The sequence below is a fragment of the Takifugu flavidus genome, chromosome 14 (genome assembly GCF_003711565.1).
Source record: "Takifugu flavidus isolate HTHZ2018 chromosome 14, ASM371156v2, whole genome shotgun sequence".
NCBI lineage: Eukaryota > Metazoa > Chordata > Actinopteri > Tetraodontiformes > Tetraodontidae > Takifugu > Takifugu flavidus.
In genome coordinates, this window is record NC_079533.1 from 12,212,770 (window position 1) to 12,233,685 (window position 20,916).

A 20,916-nucleotide genomic window follows, 5' to 3' on the forward strand; every position below is an offset into this window, starting at 1 on the left:
AAAGTCTGCTCCAGACTTTCAGTCACTGACAGCATTCATCACTGCGTCTTCATTCTCACTCACTCACTCATTTTCTACCGCTTGTTCCCCCACTGAGGGTCGCGGGGGGGCTGGAGCCTATCCCAGCTCAATGGGCGGAGGCAGGGTACACCCTGGATTGGTCGCCAGTCAATCGCAGGGCTAACACATACAGACACACAACCACTCACTCTCACACTCACACCTACACCTACGGGCAATTTAGAGTTTCCAATTAGCCTAATCCCCAATCATGCATGTCTTCGGACTGTGGGAGGAAGCCGGAGTACCCGGAGAGAACCCACACAGGCACAGGGAGAACATGCAAACTCCACACAGAAAGTCCCCAATCAGTCCCAACCGGGGATCGAACCCGGGGCCTTCTTGCTGTGAGGCAACAGTGCTAACCACCACACCACCGTGCCGCCGCGTCTTCATTCTCTCACTGCAAAAACCTAGAATGTACACGTTCCATACTTCCGTACTGATGCCTGGAAGCTTTGCTTTGCTCTCCATTTTGTCACCACAACAGTATCTCTGCCACATCTCCATTTTTTTGTTCTTCAAGAAATTTGCAGCACCGTTTCCACAGGGATGCTAAAAGAAGGTGGTATTAAATTGGGTCATTGGATTGTGACTGGAACTACAGGTTAAAAACCCGTGATTGTAATCGTCATTTAGTGGCTGTGGTTTTATTTCAAATCATCAAATTATGAAGTGTAGCACCCAAAACATGCAGTGCAATGAATGAGACACACAAAACAGAGCCACAAATCAAAAGCGATTGTTTCTTTGGTCTAACAGGGATGACAGTTGCATTGTTTAGATTCCAAACAGATGTTATTTGTCATCTTGAAACAATGTCAGGTGTAAAAAAGGAGTTTGACATACAGGATTTTTGCCATGCAGTGTATGCTGCAAATATGTCAGACAGGCATATTTGTAAGCAAAGCAACAGCTTTTTTAGAAGAATGCTTGTTGACAGATGAACTATTTTAGCCGTTTGTGGATTATTAAATGGGGAAACTATTTAAGAGCAGTAAAAAAGGAATAAATAAAAAGGTCAGAGTAAAAAAACAAACTGTCCCACTTGAGTTTCACTGGATTCAGAAAGTCTCTTTCTACAAAAATATTACATCCGGTCGCACTGGATTTTCCCCTCTTTTTCACAGTTCTGTGTAACGGCCCTAAACCTGTGCAGACTTGTTCTCAGAAAACAAGTTGGGAAAGGAAATAACGCCTCAAAAAGTCGTTAAAAGCAAAAAAGAGACTCAAGAAACTTTAACAGTCAGGGGTATGGGTCGTAAATTGCCTTCTTGAGTTTAAACATATTTTTTTCTCAGCTATTCCCTGTGATTCATTGTGAAAGACTGAAGCTGATTAAAGCAGCAAATGAACATTATTTGTGCTGATGAGTATGAGCAGCGTCAACATGAGTGTTTGGGAATTGTGTAATATAACAGCTACATTCCTAGCGCCTTAAGAGGGCTCAGATAGCTGACTCGACATGCCACAGGCGTATTAATTTACATCAGCAATGCACACATGGAAAGTCTCTGCATGCCCTTTGGAACAGCGCTCCTCCACTCGCTGTGTCTCCTTGTTAAGGGTGGTTCTCAGATGCACCTTTAGAGCCAAAATGTTGCTGTGCTCAATATTAAAGAGAGTCAAGACATTTTAAAACTTGTATTTTCGGATGTCCTAAGAAGGATGTGACCTGTGTTCTGTACATGTAAATGTTATATAATTCCATTGACATAGTTAACATTTTAGCTTTCATCATGGCTAATGTTTTTGTACATTATCTATTGTAAAGAGTCGAAGGGGCAAACATCTAGAGGAGCATCTAACAATTAATAACACATTTGCAAGTTTATTAGATAATTCAGCCACAAACCTTAATGTGTGTGTGTGTGTGTGTGTGTGTCGTGGTGGTGGTGAGGGGGCTAACACATTATATACAAATTATGTAGAAAAACAGCAATTCTTAGCTACCCATTAAACCACCAGTAATAGAGTTCATATTTTGAGTTAATCTACAACGCACAGTGGCACCTTCCATACAGTTTCTACCCTTTTTTCACATCTGTTGTGTTTCATAGTCATACTGGGATCAATGCTATAAACATTTTTTCTATTTTTTAACAAATCCCCAAGATTTTATTGGAGTAACTTATATGTAGCTAGGACCAGAAAAGATGGGGTGTTAGACTCAAACAAGGGTGAAAACAATGGTATCTGCTCTCTGCAAAATCCCACTCCTTTTTTTGCTTCTGTATTTCTTCGTGTGCTCCCTCGACATTTTAAGTTGTGCTTTCCAGCTAGCAGGAGGTAAGAACTTTCATCACTACTAGTCTTCATTTGGACAGCATCGCTCTTTAAAGTACCTGCACGGAAACAGAAATGAATTCTACTCTTTATATCTTTTTTCCACTGCTGTTTATGCCTCATCAGGGTTCTGGAATTCATCTTGAACTGGTGGCCACTTAGCAATAGATCTTATCTGCTCTCTTGTCTCCACCCAGGCAGAGTAGCCGGGGATATCTTCCAGCAAAATGTTATTTTTTCAAATCCAGTCGCAGGGCTGATGGTGGGAATACTGATGACAGTGTTAGCGCAGAGCTCCTCAACATCTACCTCCATCATAGTCAGCCTGGTCTCCTCTGGTTGTGAGTCCAAGCATCATCACAGTTTCACCTAGTTTCAGAAAGTTGATGCTACCCAGATCTTATTGTTTGTTGGTGCAGTGCTAAATGTTCAGTCGGCCATTCCTATCATCATGGGCTCCAACATTGGAACGTCCGTCACCAACACTATTGTTGCGCTCATGCAGGTGGCAGAGAGAGATGAGTTTGAAAGGTGAACATCTGAATGTTTGTGCTCTGAAACGTGCATGGCAAAAACAAAAGACTTAATCTCTCTTCATTCCAGGGCTTTTTCTGGCGCTACAGTCCATGACTGCTTTAACTGGCTGTCCGTTTTAGTGCTCCTCCCTCTGGAAGCCGCTAGTGGGTTGTTGATGCGGGTGTCACAGGCTATGGTCAATGTTCTGCAGCTTGGCAGTGAAAACAAAGCTCCAGAACTTCTGAAGATCCTTACAGACCTGCTCACAAAAACTATAATTCAGGTACCCCATCAAGCGAACAGTAAAAAGTTGTTAACTGCACACAGAACTGTCATGATAACATCAGCCATTGGATGGATGGTTACTTTTCCCCCAAGAGTTAAATATTATTAAAATCCTACTCAACTACAACCAGGCAAAGGTCTTCAGGTTTGTCAGATAAAGAAGAGCAATTAGATAATCCCTAGAGACTAGATACCATAGATAAAACCAGCAGCAAACCATGAGATGAAATACAACACATGACATAATGTCACCATTTTTCCTGTTTAGCTTGATCAGTCAGTCATTGCAGCCTTTACTGCAGGGGACCAGAGTGTGAGGAACAAGAGTCTGGTGAAGCAGTGGTGTCAAAGCATGGCCCCAAAGGTGTCTGCTCTTGACGGTTTTTCCAATTTCCTGTTGCTTAAATACACATTCAACATGCAACCTAGACTTTTTTAAATTTGTAAACACCCTCCCCAATAAAACCTCTAATGCCTCATGCTGTTGTTTGTTTTAACAGAACAATGAAAGAACATGAGGGATATACAACAATTCAGACCACACAACGAAATGTAAGCCATCTTTACTCTGAGATATTTGTTACATACCAACACTGTTATAAAAAAAAACCCCAAAAAATAAAGCTGCAGGACCACCAAAGCCACCATCCAATCCAAGCTTAGAAGATTGTTCATTTCCATCTGGCAGATTTCCCGTTCCCTTTTACGTGGCTGGCGGGTTATATGGTACTGTTAGTGGGGGCGGGCATAACCTTTCTGGTCCAGAGTAGTTCTGTTTTTACCTCTGCAATCACTCCACTCATAGGTAACACACACACTCACCAAAATACACACTCATATCCTGGAAACTCACATATATAAATATTGTAGTAGAAATTTCCATGCAGGTGTGGAGGCTGTTTTCATTGTTTGCCTAAGATGAGTAGATAAAACATCATCTGCATTAGAAAAGCGGGGTCTGGTTTAAAGAAGCACAATGCACACGCACTCTTTTTACTGTACAGAATCAGTTTATTCATCATAGCTGCCATTTGAATACTTCTTCTATAGCCGAATTTGGAAAGCTGACTATGCCACTAAGAGACATGGCTAAAATTATTGTTGCTAATTATGCCATTTTTTTCAGGCATCTGGGTAATCAGCATTGAAAGAGCTTACCCTCTAACACTTGGGGCCAACCTCGGAACCACGACAACAGCCATACTCGCAGCTTTGGCTAGTCCTGGTGACAAACTAGCAGCCGCCACACAGGTACAAGGATACTGAGTGTATCATATGCAACAATGATTTCTATATAATTAAACCTTTCTTTTTCAGGTTGCTTTATGTCATTTTTGCTTTAACCTCCTCGGTATTCTGCAAACCTGTCACACATCTACCCATCCATATGGCCCGTGCACTAGGCAGATGCACTGCAAGGTCTGCAATAACAATAAAAGCTGTTAAATGAACCATAAAAAAGAAATCAAAGTTATTTTATTCTTAAACAGGTATCGATGGTTTGCGGTCCTCTACCTTCTGCTGTGCTTCCTGCTTCTTCCAGCCCTTGTTTTTGCTGTCTTCATGGCAGGATGGGAGGTGATGGCAGGGATCGGAGGACCAGTGATTGTTCTGATCGTATTTGTCACGACAGTGAATATACTCCAACTACACATGCCTGATTTTTTACCAGCTGTCCTGTAGAACTGGGATTTTTTTCCCTATCTGGATGACATCACTGCAGCCCATCGATGACCTCATTACTCAGATGTCGCAGGTGTGCAGACAAAATAGAGGTAAATAATTTGAGTGAAATGTTGCCACCATTTGAGCTCTTTATCCCTTTCAATAAGTGAGACAGTGTCACCATGTTTTTTGTCATTTGGAAAAGTTCTTGTGGATTTACCATCCTTGAGGATGTTCTTTATGTGTTGTTCCTAGGATGGTGCAGAATACACAGGAACCGATCAACAACACCACTAGAGCGTGGAACTGTCCACGCTGTGACAAATGTCAAAGGAAATAGTAACCAGAGCGAGGAAGGCCAGGAAACTGAAGCATGTTGGCAGGTAGAACAACAAATATACCAACCGGTATGTCCTTATTGTACTCAGGAGAGGACATACCACATTAAAGCAGGGGCGTTCATCAGCACTCGACTGTAGGGTTATCACCTGAAGGAAGCAGGACTTGACTCATCTCTCAAGACAAAATGTGTTAATTTGTGTGTTAAAGTGCAGAAAACACCTGTCCCGATGTTGGGGTTCTTCTACATTGGGAAACTTATACACAGTATATATACACTCAGTATATACTCATATGTACTTTGCGTTTTGTAAGGTCAAACAAAGTGATGGATCTCTGACAGACAGACGGTAATCTTACTCCACTGTATTGGGAAAAAACACAATTTTAAATGGAAGCACAAACCAAAAGGGCCGATTGTTCCATGTGACTCAATCCACAACTCAATAACTATTTTATAGTTTTCTAAACCATGTGTTGTGGTTCAGTTTCTGGTCATGGCTCGGGCTCCTCCCCTCCTCCTCCACCTGCAGGAGCGGCAGTCAGGGGCGGGCCGATCTCTGAAGAGCGCTGAGCCTCGGGCGCACCTGCAGCTCCTAACCCTGACTCGGCGTCTACTTAAGCTCTCCTCTCTTTGCCTGCGGTGCCAGATTGTTGTTCTTGCTGCAGCACCTAGCTCCAACCCTCAGAGAGCTCCAGTTTTTCGCCTCGCGCTATCCCGTGCTTACTCCCAGTGATGTGAGTTTTTTCCAGTGCCCTGTCTCTGTTCTTCGTTTGAACTTTTTCCCGACGTTTTTTTCCCATTATTTGGTTATTATTAGTTTGTTGTTTTTGTTGCTACTTTTCTAGAGTTTTTGTTGCTACTTTGATCCTTCGTTCCGTGAACTGCTTCCCCTTGCATTGTTGTTATCAATAAAGAACCTTTTACTTTTTACTCTGCATCTGGGTCCTGGCCTCCTTGACTGTCCGTAACACCATGTTGTTATGCTGTTTACAGTATGAAAAGCAGCGGCATTGCAGACAGAGAGGCAATAAATGCCTTTACTGAGTGAACAAACCAGGGGTGAGACAGTCTCCTTCAACTGCAGCTACAGCCATGACACAAAAAATCCTCCTCCTCTCTTTCCTCAGTTTCCAAGAGTTCAATTCCTATTGTACAGATTACTTGTGCACTTCAGTTCCATCGGGAAGTCTTTTTCTATCGTCATTGAAACTAAGGCTGAAAGTTGAGTCGACAAGCTAGCTTCGGAGTTGTTTGACCTTTCTTCAAAGCGTTTAGCTTTTTAAAAAAAAAAAAAATGGCTTGTCTTGAAAATGGCCTTGACAGGAAATATGCCACCAAATCAATTTATTTTCCTGATTCAGGCATTGTGAGGTGACAAAATAGCTATTACACAAACAAAACAATATAAACAAGTAAATTGAATCTGAAGCCGAGAAACACATTGTATATGCAGCATTCTCAGTATCAGAGATGTCCCGCCATAACTGTTACTTACGGATCATTTGAGGACAGTCTCATCAAGCTGATAAGTGTGTACTTTGTGGGACTTGAGTGGTTTCACCCACCATGGGGCTGCCTATTCATACTTTGCTCTTCGTTCAGACAATAACAATTTACATACATAAAATAAAACATTTGTTGCAGTTATGTATTAGTTTATTAAAGATTCCCCACCAACAGTGGAAATTTACAATGTTGCTGCAGTAAAAATGCATCATAAAAGAATACAAAGTGGAAAATATAAAGCAGTATAACTACAAAATATCTTGAATAGAGAAAAAACAGGAAGTGGAGCATCAAACGAGGGGGGCCTGCAAGAGTGAAATGAAATAAAGGGCACAAAAATCTGCTTGCTTGATTTTATTGTTTTTTTTAAATGTACGCTTCTTTGGACTTGTAGCACACATGGAACTATCCATTATTGTGAACAAACTGCTCAAAATAATGGATAGTTCCATGTGTGCTACAAGTCCAATAACATTACAGCTCAAGCTATCATCTGCAGTAGTTTATAGCCCCATCACATTAATATATTGACACAGCTAAATACACTGTGCAGACTGCTGAGCCAGGGAAAAAAAACACCCGTCATAATATATAACTAGAAAATAAAGTACTCAGAGAGAGCAGGCCTCCACCAATTTGCTTTTGCGTTAATGAAATATGATAGTAGTAGGGCACTTTATGGGCACTTTACGAACAAAACCCCTTGACTTTGCTCTTTGGAAGATCAAAGGTCAAACCAATGTGGGATTGTCATTATTGAAGTTAATTTGCTAAAAGAAAACCCTGAAACATCTGGCCGTCAGATAATCTCCTTGGCAGACAGTAAATCATCTGCAAAAATGAACATGTGTGAACAGAAGGTTGACACAGATCCATTTTTAGGTTTTATGCTACATTCACGCTCAGCTGCACTTCCATGTCTGAATAAAAAAAACATAGTTGAGATCAGAGTTGGGTTTCAGCTACCACTCCAGGTGATTTGTTCTGCTTCCGGAACAGGCAGTTCATGCTGTAAGCAAACATAAAAAACAAATCATCAGTGGGTTTTATGCAGACAAATACCCAAATTTCTCACATTATCATAAATGTTTCAGCAGTCCTAGATACAAACAAATCTCCACATCTGGATTTAAATGCCTCCATTAACTGGAACCCGATCATAAAATGCTGTTGTAATTTTCCTTAACGCTTTGGTTTGTCAGTATTTTCACATTTCACTTGCATTTTAAAACAGAAGGAAGAACGTTTCCTATTCTGCTGCTCAAGTGGTATTTTTGTTTAAAAGGTTTGGGTTATGTAATAGTGATTGAGGAATTCCCGTTTACCACAAAACTAGTAGAAACATGTATATAAGTGAAACCCTCTGGTCATTATTCTCTAGGTTGTAATTATTGTTTACGAGGCTTTGGAGAGGCACCCATGTACAAGGGTCTCAACTGAAACGCACCGACTAAGAATTCACAGATCTTCATAAACTTTGATACAGGAGATAGTAGACAATATTCCTACAAAAACTCACCGTTTAGTTGCTGTCATTTCCTCAATGGTCTGAGGAAGAGGAACTTGAAATGTCTCCGGCAGGAAGAAGACAGTCAGACTTGATACAACAGAAAGAGTCCCCAGAATGATATATGGCAGGAACTTAAAGTATACAGCTGTTGAAACATTAGTGGAATGTAGACCTTTGTTTTTAAATTGGCACTATTAAATTGCAATGATTAGAATTAAAGACCAGTCTACTCACTAAGCTGGAACAGAAAAGGAGCAGTGGTGCTCCCTGCTCGGGAAAGAATGCTGCACGCTCCTGTTGCAGTGTTCCGGAGCACTGTTGGGTAAAGCTCAGCTACGTAGACATACATGAAGTTGGACCCAGCTGTCACAGCAAATTTACCCACCATCTCCAGAGCAACAGCCATCCATGATAAACCTAGAGAAGGGATCACATCAAATCCCGAAATGTGGTAGAATCCTCTGCAAAATGCAAGATTTTAACTCATGTGATCATTCATTGTATCTAATTGTAAATGTCTTCATAGAGCGGAAAATTGGGATTTTCGGGCTACAGCGAATATAGCAATCTCGAGGGGTGCTACCCGACAAACACATCATCCACAACGAGAACGATTTAGGGACCCCTTAAAGTTTCACTTTCCAATCTCCTTTTTCATCACTTAGTCCTCTTTTTCCTTTGATTTCTTTGAATTGCAAGACTGCTCTTTTACACCCTCTCCCAAGGAGCACTGTCATCTTAAAGGTGGATTTCATTGATTTCATATTAGACAATACTGTAGTCTGTCAGATGAGATGTTGCTGTGTGTCACATGTCATACTTTCAGGCACCAGCTGAATGAGAAGGAGCGACATGGCTCCAAGGAAGAGGAAAAAGATGATCGTCAGTTGCCTTTTTAGGTATCGCAGCGCCAGCCAGATGCAAATGTATGCCGGTATTTCTATAGTTGCTGACATGAAAGCGCTGATGTAAGGATCAGCGTGAAGCTGGGATGTGTTCAAAGACAAGCCGTAGTAGCCAGTTCTCAGAGTAAACCTGAGGAGGTAAAGCAATTTCAAATTACAAGAATATACAGTATGAGACAATTTTAATGATCAGGAAGATTTAACTATTAATTTAAGCTCTCAAATTGTGTACTCACCACAACAGGCACACAATTAGGGTTATATTTCTGATGTTACTTGTCTTCAGCAGGTGAATGATATTATGGCGTTTTGTTGAGTCTGTCTTTTTCTCATCAACCTGAAAAATGATATTCATTGGAAACTTCATTGAAATGTGGTTATTTTCTCCCAATTTAAAGATATTGAATTCTGAACTACTGAAAAATCAAGGAAACACATGAAGCGCGTGTTTGCCAGAGCACAATACAGTTATCAGATTTGGTGCTGGTACCTTGTTCTTTTCACAAATGAGGCCATGAGACAGATGTGAGTGTCTGGTGACACCAGCCTAAATCGTCCTCATATGGATTGAGTGTTTTACCATTTCTGGTGCTACTGGATTTTAATTTTCAACTTAAGTGACCCTATTATTTTTTTGACCCATGTATAAAATAAATTTACTTGAATGTTTATTGACAGAGGCACTCATGGGTTACACACCCCCACACAGTCAATCACACACTTTGTGCCAAGTCAGCAGACTTACATGGTGGCTGTAACTTTCAAAGACAACATGGGGCATGTTGATTTTGTTGATCCTAGCAGCCTTCTTCACCACAGCCTCAGCTTCTGCTACTCTTCCCTGGGAGAGCAACCATCGAGGAGACTCTGGGATAACCCTGTGGCAATATTCAAAAAAGATGATTAACCCTTTGGGGATAATAAAATCATAATTATCAAGATTTTGCTTTCACCATGTATTTACCGTGTATTTACAACTATGATGGACAGCTTAAAGCACAGCATTGATATACTGTTAAAAACAACAGCTTGCAACTGTGTGTATCAGAAATGAAATGGCTCAAACCACTACGCTATTTAATGGGGGTGTCACCAAGTCCTTTAGCATCTGCAGAGCTCAGTGAGTTTGTCTCTCTTCTACACTAAATATAAGAAAATGGAGCCAGTAGAAAAAAACAAAAAGAAACACACACCTTTAAAATATTACTAAAATTGCAAAAAAAAAAAAAAAACACACCCCAAACTCCCTCCTTCATTCTGTCTATTGAGTCTACCTTGTGCTAAAGTTTGAATGGCTACAGCTCTTGGCCAGAGCTTGGCAAGTTTTCATTTGAGACAGGACTTCAGTGACAGTTAAACGGGTTCAAGGACAAGTGCCATTGCCTCCTTCCAACTGTAACCTTTTTGCCCCAGTATGGTATGATAATAATACACATGTAATAAAAGACTGTGCTTGTATCGATATCTTTTATCTGTTATAGCTATGTATTATGATGGCTATCTATATGCATATACCTAGAAGGTTCGAAGTGACAAAGTACAGAATCTTGGACTGTTGTTACTCAGCCATGCAACTTACTCCTCAAAACTTTGACCCTGGACTCGTATTTACAAACTGCAGAAATCCCAAGGTCTGCCCTTGAAACTATTTCAAATTGTTCCAACACATGGCGTGCCTTCCCTTTGCTTTTCCAGAACAAAATGCAAATGTTCACTGCTGAAATTTAAACCTGATATGGATGCCAAAGTCCTGACAGACAAAAATAAATTTTGAAAGTGGACCTGAAATATTTGCTTAAAAATACAACCTACCACCAGAGAGGAAGGTAGGCCATACAGGGTAGAGAGATACCGAACAGGAGAGATTGCCAGTCCCGTAAAAAGTATGCAAAAAGAGGCAGCAGCATGTAGCCAACAGCAAAGCTCACACAAACACCCAAAGCTGAGAACATGATGCGTACTTTCCCAGTTAAGATCTCAGTACCTGGACACAAGCAGAGAAATGATTAAAACATTATGGTCAAATTACATACCGAACACAGCTCTCAATGTCAGGTGTTCATGTTTACCCAACACAAATGCAGATACATAGCTGGAAACCCGTCCTAAACCAGTGATGAAGAAGAGGATGCAGAACATTGTCCAAGAATTTGAAAACATTTGAACAATGGTAGCAATCGCTTGAAAAGCCATAGTGGCAAAGATCACAGGTTTTCTTCCAAACCTGGAACAAATAGAGAAATCGTTATGATGACTAAGTTGGTCACACCACCATATACTTCTATGGTGTTGTTTTAACTACCTGTCTGCGATCTGTCCTGAAACGAAGGATCCGAAAAGAACTCCCAGCAAGAAAACAGTGGAAGTGAATGGCTGCTTCCACTGGTCGCTGCACACCAGGTCAAACTGGAATAAGCATATGTGAACATTTACTCAGTTAAACCAACTGGAATATTTTAGGAAAATATTCATTTAAGTGTCTTGATTCTTGTGCCACTTATCCATAAAAATTATCTTTGATTCGCTCATTTACTGAGGTGAGGTTAAAGTTGCCCGAGAGGAGATTTTAAATAGCATGTAAATCCTAAAGTGGTAAAATGCCATCCTTAAATAATAACCAGGCAGCTCAGTCTGGCAACCAGTGACAACCGATCCTCGGGGTCATATGCAAATGATTACACCTGACATGAACTTACAGTATATATAAATATACAGTCATTTTACCTTGGACACTATGGTAGATTGGTAGATGTCTTTGCTGTAGCTCCACCCATCCAGACATTCCTCCTGCTCAAGTTCGGTGACGTTGATGTCTCTGCCAGGTACGAGACCCCGGTCAGAGAGATTCCTGACCACGTCCAGGCGGTACCTGCTGCATCTGCTCAGTTCCTCATGCCCATTCACCACCTTTCATTAACAATCACAAAAATGATATTATTGCATTTATTTATCTAATTTTAGGGGGGTGGAGAAATTCTCCTAGCAAGTGTTTTAACATATATTATTTAAAGAAAAATAAATAGCCAATATAATGCTGCCTTTAATATTATCACCGGATTCTTGTTGCCATTTCATGAATGTGAGGGAAAGCTGGATAGTGTAGATGAGAGCTTTTTACATTATGTTGTACCAGCACTGGTGTTCCACTGGACATGATGGTGCTGCTTGATGAAAGAAGGCAGTGTGGAGTATATGCTGATCAGGTGAGCCTGCTGTTTTTCTGAACTGTGCCTGAATGTCTTCCATGTTGAAGAAAGTTAATGATTTAGAACACTGTAGCTAATTCACAACCTGCTTTGCTGATTGAGTAGGCAAGTATTTCATAAAGAATATAAGTATATGAATAGAAAATGGTATTTATTATCTAGGCCGTATTATTGTTGTTACAAGTACTTCCAGGTGCTGTTTCTACCAGCCAAGCGCATTGTTAGGAAGGTAGGACGTGGTCAATTTGCCTATCTGCCAATTCAGAACTGTCAATGCTCGGATCCTGCTGCTGGCCTCAGGTTTTCCTCAAAACATGAACATACATAAACTTACATACAATATTATCACACTGCCAGGAGAGTCAGCAACGTAATAAGTCTAAATAAGTCTTTAATAAAATTGAGCCTGTCTGCTGATCTGGCTCTGGGAGACTGACAGAGTCTCTTTTAAGGTCTACAGGATTTTTGTCGTTCAAACCTTGGGAACAAGTGGAATAAATGGTTTTATAGAGTAATCTTCAGTTTCAGCATGTTGAAATGACAAATATGACCATAAATCTCTGGTAATGAGTTCTGTGCAGTACTTTGTTATAAATCACAAGTTTATAATTTTGTATACCTCTTTAGGGATGATCACACTAAGCCAGTCTTGGGTCAAATTAACATCCGGGATCAGGCAGTGGTGACTTGGAATGTCAGCTAAGAAGACGCTAGAGAAAGTCATCATTCCATTAGGCACAATGCTGGCACAGAGCAGGAAAAAGACTATCGCCTGGAAACGTCCCCACTGGCCCAGAAAAGCTATTGTGTCTTCATAATCCTTCATTGCATCTCAGTCGGTATATTTAGACCTGAGTGGGAGATGTTGCTGATGAAAATAGTTTCATTTAGTGATTTATTACAAACATGCAAAAGATATGTGCATAGGAAGGAGCAAAAGAGAAGTGACAATACCAAATAGACACTAAGACAATAATTAAAATGAAAGCAGCACAATATGTTCACCTACCTTTCTGGAAATGAATGGGAAGTTTGACTTCAGTTGTTCAATTTTGGAGATTGTCTTAAGAGGAAGAAGAAGAGCAAGTCTTCCAAAGTCCCCACTGTCGACATGTAAGTAGACAAACCTTCTTTCTTGTCACTGTCCAGCTAACCACTCCTCTGCATTAAAAATGCAAACACTGAGCACATATTGGTGGAAGCTGCACTGGAGTGAACTGGCAAGACATCAGAGTTATAACTCTGTTATAAAGTCTTAAACAGATTAGGATAAAACAAACAAACAAACAAATATTTAAGCTTATCTGGAAAATTTAGAACATCAAACAATCAGACATTAAATGGATGAAAAAGTGTTTGCAGAGAAAACTTCATGGAGCCCAAGGGTTTCTTTAAATTCTATTATCAATATCCTTTATAGTTGGTTATACCTGTACATAATCACTATGATATGATAACTGGTATAAAAACAGTGAAAGAGTGCAGGTCACGGTGTGCTGATTACATTTACCTTGACTGAAGTTTGACCTTTGGCTGTTCAACTTCATTCTGTGTTAGCTGACAAGAACTGAACTTAAGGTAAGGACTCAAATGTATAAGATCACACAAAGTTTATTAAATGAACAGAAGGTTTGGAACAAACAAATAAATCTGCTAACCTCAATCACTTTAAAATACTTGATTACTGTAAATATCGTATTTTCACGACCATAAGGTGCACTGTATTAAAAGGCGCAGTCTCAGTTATGGGTGCTATTTCTGTATTTAAAACATACATAAGGCACATCGTATTATTAAGCGCGTGCTGAAACATACAGTAAAAAATGACAACGGAAGTAAAACAGTGAGTTTCGACACATTTATTGAACAAAATATTTATTCTTCCGCCACAAAACCATCAAAGTTTTCATCTTCTGTATCTGAATTAAACAGCTGCACTATTTCAATGTCCAACATCCCGACCACAGGGAGACGCACTGGCATAGGACGAGGAAAACAATAGCTGATAGGAACATCTGGAAGGACTGGGGTAGAGGGCACGGCCACTTCCTTTGCGGGGAGGGTGCTGGAGCCTATCTCACCCAGGGCAGTGGTAGCTAAGTCTGTAGGGGACTGGGCTGAGAAGCGGGAGAATGTCAGTTTTAGACCTGGGTGCAGTCAAAATTTGGAAGGCGTGCTGGGAGCCCTGAGGACACCCTCAGGCCACTGTAGAGGTACCTTTAAGCCAGGTACCAAACCTCCAAATGCTCACATAGTGCCTTGGATGAGCTGGTAACTCATCCTGGAGTGTATTGTGTCTTTGCCCCTATGCAGCTGGGACAGAATGAAATGACATCCATAAATATTTCTGGGTTTCTAGCACTGAGAGACAAACTTAATTGAAACAGGTGCTGTATAAATAAAATTAAATTCACTTTGAACAGAAAAGTATTATTGAGAATAATTCTGATCTATTAAGAGGTACGTAATCATACATTTGTATTCAATACAAATACACAACTTGATACTGGTAATATTTGTCTGAGTAATAATCCGAACTTTTATTGCAACTGTAAGTAAAATTGCTTGGCTTTGGCTGGAAGACGTTATTTCTATCCTGGAGAAAAATGCGAATAAAACCACAAAGCTGCACTAACACATGCTGCAACAGAGTTTGTATAATAATTAGCACTTAAATGTGGGACAAATCAGTCAGAACACACCACTGGTATTTTGTCTACAGGAACAAGAAATTACTGTCTAATTAAATGGCTCTGTGCCAGGCTAACAAATTCACTACCCAATAAACTAATAGTGCTTTCTTTGTTTGTCTGTTTTGTTTGAACATACTAACATCAAGACAGTGTGGTAACCAAATGGCTTTATCTTCACAGTTGACAGGGAAAGGCACATGTGGAACCAACTTAAGTGATATATATGTATGCTTATATTACAGTTAAATAATGAGGATGATCACAGTAGCATTTTGAATTCTTCTGTCAGTATCCTAGAATAGCAAAGTAGAAAAGTCATTTATGTATATAGTTATAAACAAGGTGTGTGTTTTTGTGCGTGAGTGTGTGTGTGTGTGTGTGTGTGTGTGTGTGTGTGTGTGTGAGAGAGAGAGAGAGAGAGAGAGAGAGAGATTGTTAGGGTGCATTCCCTCAAGCAAACATTGTTACTTCACATTCGACTTTCCAAATCAACCACAGATTTTGGTCGTTGAGTGAGACACGGACATTTCACCCTGTTGAAGATAAATACAGGGTTTTGTTACTGTTTTCAAAAATCCTAAAATTTTATATTTGTATTTTTGTGTGCAGAAAGCTTTTTACCTGGTTCTCTCACTCATCTGCCCAATTGTTTCTGGAAGGGGTTTTCCAAAGGTCTCAGGGAGGAAGAGAATTGCCAAGGCGGAGATAAGTGTCATTGATCCCAGTAAAATGTAAGGCAGATGCTCATAGATTTCACCTGTATGTTGGAAAACCAATGTTTACAATAGGAGAGAGTCCTGGGTCAGGTGGGTATAAATGTCAGGAGAATTTAACTTACGCAGCTGGAATAAAAAGGGAGCTATGCAGGTGCCTACTCTGGAAAATATGCCGCATGTTCCTGTTGCTGTGCTCCTGATAGGTGTTGGGTATATTTCTGCTGTGTAGGTAAAAACGAGTGTTGCACCACTGGTAAAGCCGTATTTACCCAACATCTCTAGTGTCACTGACAATGGCGGTAAAGCTGAACAAAAAGAGAAAATAGCTAAGGTTACATGAAGATTACAAGAGTGATTGATTGAGATGTTTGAATTGAACATACATTATGTTATTGACAGTTTTGCACATTTGTCTGTATGCTCGTACCGCTGATGTGTTCATAAACTATATGTAACTACTGTCTTTCATGTGTTTACCAGTAGGCACATGTACAGGTTAGCTGATTCACTTTTGCACAACTTTATTCTGGGAAAAGATTGTGGATTTTTGTGCATGCTTAACAAAATGGGAAATGTTATTAGCTTTGCTGAGCTTGGTATGCTTTTGGGGGCTCTCCCACAATGACTGAGATTGGTTGTGGCTGGTGTTATAGTTGTGTAGTGTTAAATGTGCATGAAAATACAAAGTCTTGTTTGCTTTTAGATTACAATGGTTACAGATGCTACACCTGATGTCAGCAAGTGAGAGTTTAACATCAAGAGATGGTTGGGAAATGTTTTCTTTCTCACATTTTGGCACCAGTTGAATGAAAATAGGGCTAGTCCTCCAAGAAGTGTCACACCAATAAGAGTCAGACGTCTCGGTAAGTACTGCATTGTTAACCAGACAAAAATGTATGCTGGAAGTTCGACAGCCGCTGAGATGAAAGTACTGAGGTAGGGATCAGAGCTTAAATTCCCAGAGTTTAGGGTCAGGCCATAATAACCAGTTAATAAAGTGAACCTGGGTAAGACAGAATGGGCATTAGATATAATGTTAGTCACATTTTCCAAATGCTTTGTCATAAAAGAACAGGTTTACATGGCCAATACGTAATAGCTTTAAAATACAGTAAGGGTTAAGGTTGGGGTTATGGTGGGAGGGTGGAGGTGTAATCGATAAAGAATTTTCAGACTCACCACACCAACCAAAGAATGGGTGTTATTGGCCTCATTTTTCTGTTTCGTAACAAATCCAGGACATTGGGTTTTGCCTCTTTGCACTCTGAAAGCTCCTTCTCAGTCTGAAAGACACATTTTTAGTTACATTATAAAATTACTCCATTTCATGATCAGCCAAGGTTGTTCAATGGCTAATCAAAAGCCACATATTTTGAAAACTACAAGTTGTGCCAGCGTACACAGTAATCTGAGAAGATTTCCTCTGGAGCTTCAACTTTGTTCATCTTAGCTGCCTTTCTTATGATGGCCTCAGCTTCTTCCAGCCGTCCCTGAGAGAACAACCACCGTGGGGACTCTGGAATGAACCTGCCTCAGTTGGAACATGGTAAGTTCTTAAAAAACTATAAATGGAACTAATACTGTTTTTATTTGGGAACAAAATGAAGTTCAAAAAGTAAGAAGAGATCCTAATGAGTCCAGAAAATCATACAAGGCTGTGACAACAGACATTTATAGGAAAAACTATAATGAGTATCCTCAGTATTATATGATATGTATAATATATCATTTGATTATGGTTTTGGAACAAATGTATTCTTGGTCATGACACATACATGTTTTTACCTTCATATTGCATCCTATAACAGAAATGCCTTTGTATTGCATCATACAACTTCCAATTTGATATTACCGTGTGCATTATTTATTAATTTTGTAAATGAACTCACCACCACAGCAAAAGGTAAATCAGTGCCGGCAGAGATGTAGCCAGAAGAAAAGGTTTCCAATCCCTTAACAGGAAAGCAATGAGGGGGACTGAAAGGGAGCCAATAGTAAAACCCAAACATACACCCAGTGATGAAAACAGTATCCTAATTTTCCCAGACAAGGTTTCAGTTCCTGCACAAAAAAAGGTCATCATATGAAATAATATATGCCAACTCATAATTGAGATCAACAAATATTGTTTAAAAATATTGTGTTAAATCTGCATGTACCTAATACAAAAGCAGCCACATAGTTTGCCATTTGGCCCATGCCGCTAATGAAGAAAATGATGGCGAATACGACCCAAGATGGGGAGAAAATCAGGGCCACAGTAAAAACTGTCTGAACTGCCATGGTTATGAAAAACACAGGCTTCCTTCCATATCTATATTGAGAAGATGGGCAATAAAACATGATAAATAATCATAACAACAACAACAACAACAACAACAATAATAAAACAGTTTGTTAAAACAGTAATTCAATGATTGAAAACATTGATTTTTTTTCATTGATTGATTAATTGATTCCTTCATTCATTCAATGGATCCAGTGCAGAGTCAGGTTGATAATTAAACAAATCATAAAATCATCTTAAAATGAGTCCTTATGTGCGTTTAGAGACGTGCTCTTGTGTGTACTGTACCTGTCAGCTATATGTCCTGCAAAAAAGGATCCCAAAAGAACTCCAAGGAAATAAACGGTGGAGGAAAAAGGCTGCTTCCACCCATCATTACACACCAGGTCAAACTGGAACAGCAGGACAGGAAAGTTGAGTTGTAGGAGGGTGCAACACAGAGCCAAGGTTACAAAGTACACGTGACCACTGGTCGTTGAAAATGACCCTCCAATGCATTACATACAGAAACACACACACACCTGAGACACTATCGTAGACTGAAAGATTTCTTTGCTGTAGTTCCATCCATCCAAACAGCTTTCCTCTTCCAGATTTGTGAGGTTGACATCAATGCCAGGAAGGAGTCCCTGAGCGGAGTAATTTCTGACCACATCCAGCTTGTATCTGGTGCAACTGCTCAGTTCCTGGTGTCCGTTAATTATCTAATGTAAAAACACTTCAATTATGGTAAAATGAGAGTGTTGAAGGACATAAAGCTGATTGCTTTTGTGACAGCTGCTATTAAAAAGGAGGAAGATGGTAAAAAGAAGCACTTTGTCATGTTAGATTTGCTTTATTGCTTTGTGGTGTTGTGATTATGGTCGTTTACATTTTTTCAGACCTTTAGAGCTTTTTATTGCCATTAGCATTTTACAAACTTTCTTTGTAGAGTATGAGTGACAAGAAATAAGATGTCAAATGTGTGGTTTGTTAAAGAAACATGCAAAAGACTTAAAGGTATTAATCTCTGTATATGTGCATGCATGCATGTTTGCTTAGGATTTGGTTACTGAGTGTATGACCCAGTCCTTACTTAGATGTACATCTTAAATACACGTGTAAAGACACTGACATTACATTACATTCATCCATACATTTATGTATATTTATACATGTTATATTTTTCAGTTGCATTAAAGACTCACTTGTGTATTGTGACAGTAACGTTGCCTCTTTTGAAAGTTTTGTTTGCGTATCATAGTATTTCATTTTAGAAGTAAACTTAACTGTATTTTTGATTTTTCTATATACAGCACTTTTATGAAGTTGAAATCTGTCATTGTTGTAAATCAGATTACCTTGGCAGGTATTATGACACGGAGCCATTCCAGGGTCAAGTTGACATCTGGAATCTTGCAATGGTGTTTGGGAATCGCTGATATAAAGACTATAGAAACAAATCCTAATCCATTTGGGATCGTGCTGGCAAGGAGCAGAAAGAAAACAACCTGCTGAAAACGGCCCCAGTGACCAAGAAATGCTGTTACTTCCTCAAAGTTCCTCATCATTACTGAATCATCTTCAACCACGATCTCCTAAAAGGATTTTTTTTCTTTCCAAAGTTTCTTATCTCCATTTAGCAGATCACTGTACATATTGTGCCCTTTGGATTCAGCAGTTAGACTCTGTTAATGTTTCAAATGATACAAAACTTATTGTGTGGAGTCAGGTAAATCTGCAAGACACTGAGAGGCAAAGTCACATAGACCCCTAGTGCTCAGGAGGGGACACTGAAGTTGTCTGTTACTAAACTGTGCTTAATATTTAAATTATGGTCTTTTATATTTGTGGAAGATTGTCAGGTGTATCACTGCACACAACAGCCCTGCTACTGTGACTGTGAGACACACCTGTACTAGCAGCCCTGCTACTGTGACTGTGAGGCACACACCTGTACTAGCAGCCCTGCTACTGTGACTGTGAGACACACACCTGTACTAGCAGCCCTGCTACTGTGACTGTGAGACACACCTGTACTAGCAGCCCTGCTAGTGTGACTGTGAGGCACACACCTGTACTAGCAGCCCTGCTACTGTGACTGTGAGGCACACACCTGTACTAGCAGCCCTGCTACTGTGACTGTGAGAACACACCTGTACTAGCAGCCTGCTAGTGTGACTGTGAGGCACACACCTGTACTAGCAGCCCTGCTACTGTGACTGTGAGACACACTGTACTAGCAGCCCTGCTACTGTGACTGTGAGACACACCTGTACTAGCAGCCCTGCTACTGTGACTGTGAGACAACACCTGTACTAGCAGCCCTGTGAAGAGAAATATTTTATCTTGTTAGCATCTTTTTTATCCTATTAGCATGTGTTATACTATATGTTTTGTTTTATGTTACAGTTAGTTTAGAAGTTAGGAATACTATATACTCTTTAGTAGGAATACACATAAGCAAGTCAGTTGACCCTTCCTTGACCTGAAGACTGGTCAGACAGTTGGAGCCAGCCAGACGGGAAAGGGTAGATCCCCATCGTAAAACATGACAACGTAGTTTACTGGTGTTGATAAGTTCCTTGGCAGGAATATGACTTCGGACCTGGCCATCTGGAGAAGATAATGGACAAGAAGGACCACACCAACACCAAAGGAGGCTGGAAGAAGAAGATGGGGTCATCCAAGAAGAAGGACTGGATTGGACTGAATTAGCATCAATAATTTACATATATCTTTCTATATAAGACTGGGTCAAGGGATAGTTAGGTCGTCAGACTTCATGCCCTGACAATTGACTTTGTTGTTGCTAGGGTTATGAACTGGCCCAGAGCTCTGTAATATTTGTATCTTGAATTGATTCTGTTGCTTAAATTGATTCTGTTTGCTAAATACATCTGTTTGCTAAATACATCTGTTTGCTAAATACATTTTGAAATTGACATTTGTTTACTTG

At 40.0% G+C, this 20,916-nt stretch overlaps 2 protein-coding genes and 1 pseudogene across 2 annotated transcripts; 1 reads left to right on the plus strand and 2 right to left on the minus strand.

The window, feature by feature from the left end:
- The first annotated feature begins 1,525 nt into the window (after window positions 1–1,525).
- LOC130537745 (sodium-dependent phosphate transport protein 2A-like) lies at window positions 1,526–5,109 on the plus strand. The gene is given in 13 exon segments (XM_057054752.1): window positions 1,526–1,536; window positions 2,240–2,349; window positions 2,544–2,687; window positions 2,766–2,877; window positions 2,950–3,145; window positions 3,425–3,527; window positions 3,836–3,952; window positions 4,274–4,398; window positions 4,465–4,505; window positions 4,507–4,566; window positions 4,638–4,839; window positions 4,841–4,903; window positions 5,068–5,109. Coding segments are annotated over 13 exon segments (1,326 nt in total).
- Window positions 5,110–6,789: 1,680 nt separating this feature from the next.
- LOC130537027 (organic cation/carnitine transporter 2-like) lies at window positions 6,790–13,279 on the minus strand. The gene is made up of 11 exons (XM_057053383.1): window positions 12,902–13,279; window positions 11,801–11,983; window positions 11,379–11,482; window positions 11,146–11,300; window positions 10,889–11,060; window positions 9,822–9,954; window positions 9,313–9,413; window positions 8,992–9,206; window positions 8,406–8,588; window positions 8,181–8,316; window positions 6,790–7,670 (listed from the first exon to the last, which is right to left on the minus strand). Exons 1-11 carry the CDS (start codon window positions 13,106–13,108, stop codon window positions 7,607–7,609), a joined length of 1,653 nt encoding a protein of 550 aa, XP_056909363.1. The 5' UTR covers window positions 13,109–13,279; the 3' UTR covers window positions 6,790–7,606.
- Window positions 13,280–14,118: 839 nt separating this feature from the next.
- On the minus strand, window positions 14,119–19,705 carry LOC130537026 (organic cation/carnitine transporter 2-like; annotated as a pseudogene).
- Window positions 19,706–20,916: the final 1,211 nt, after the last annotated feature.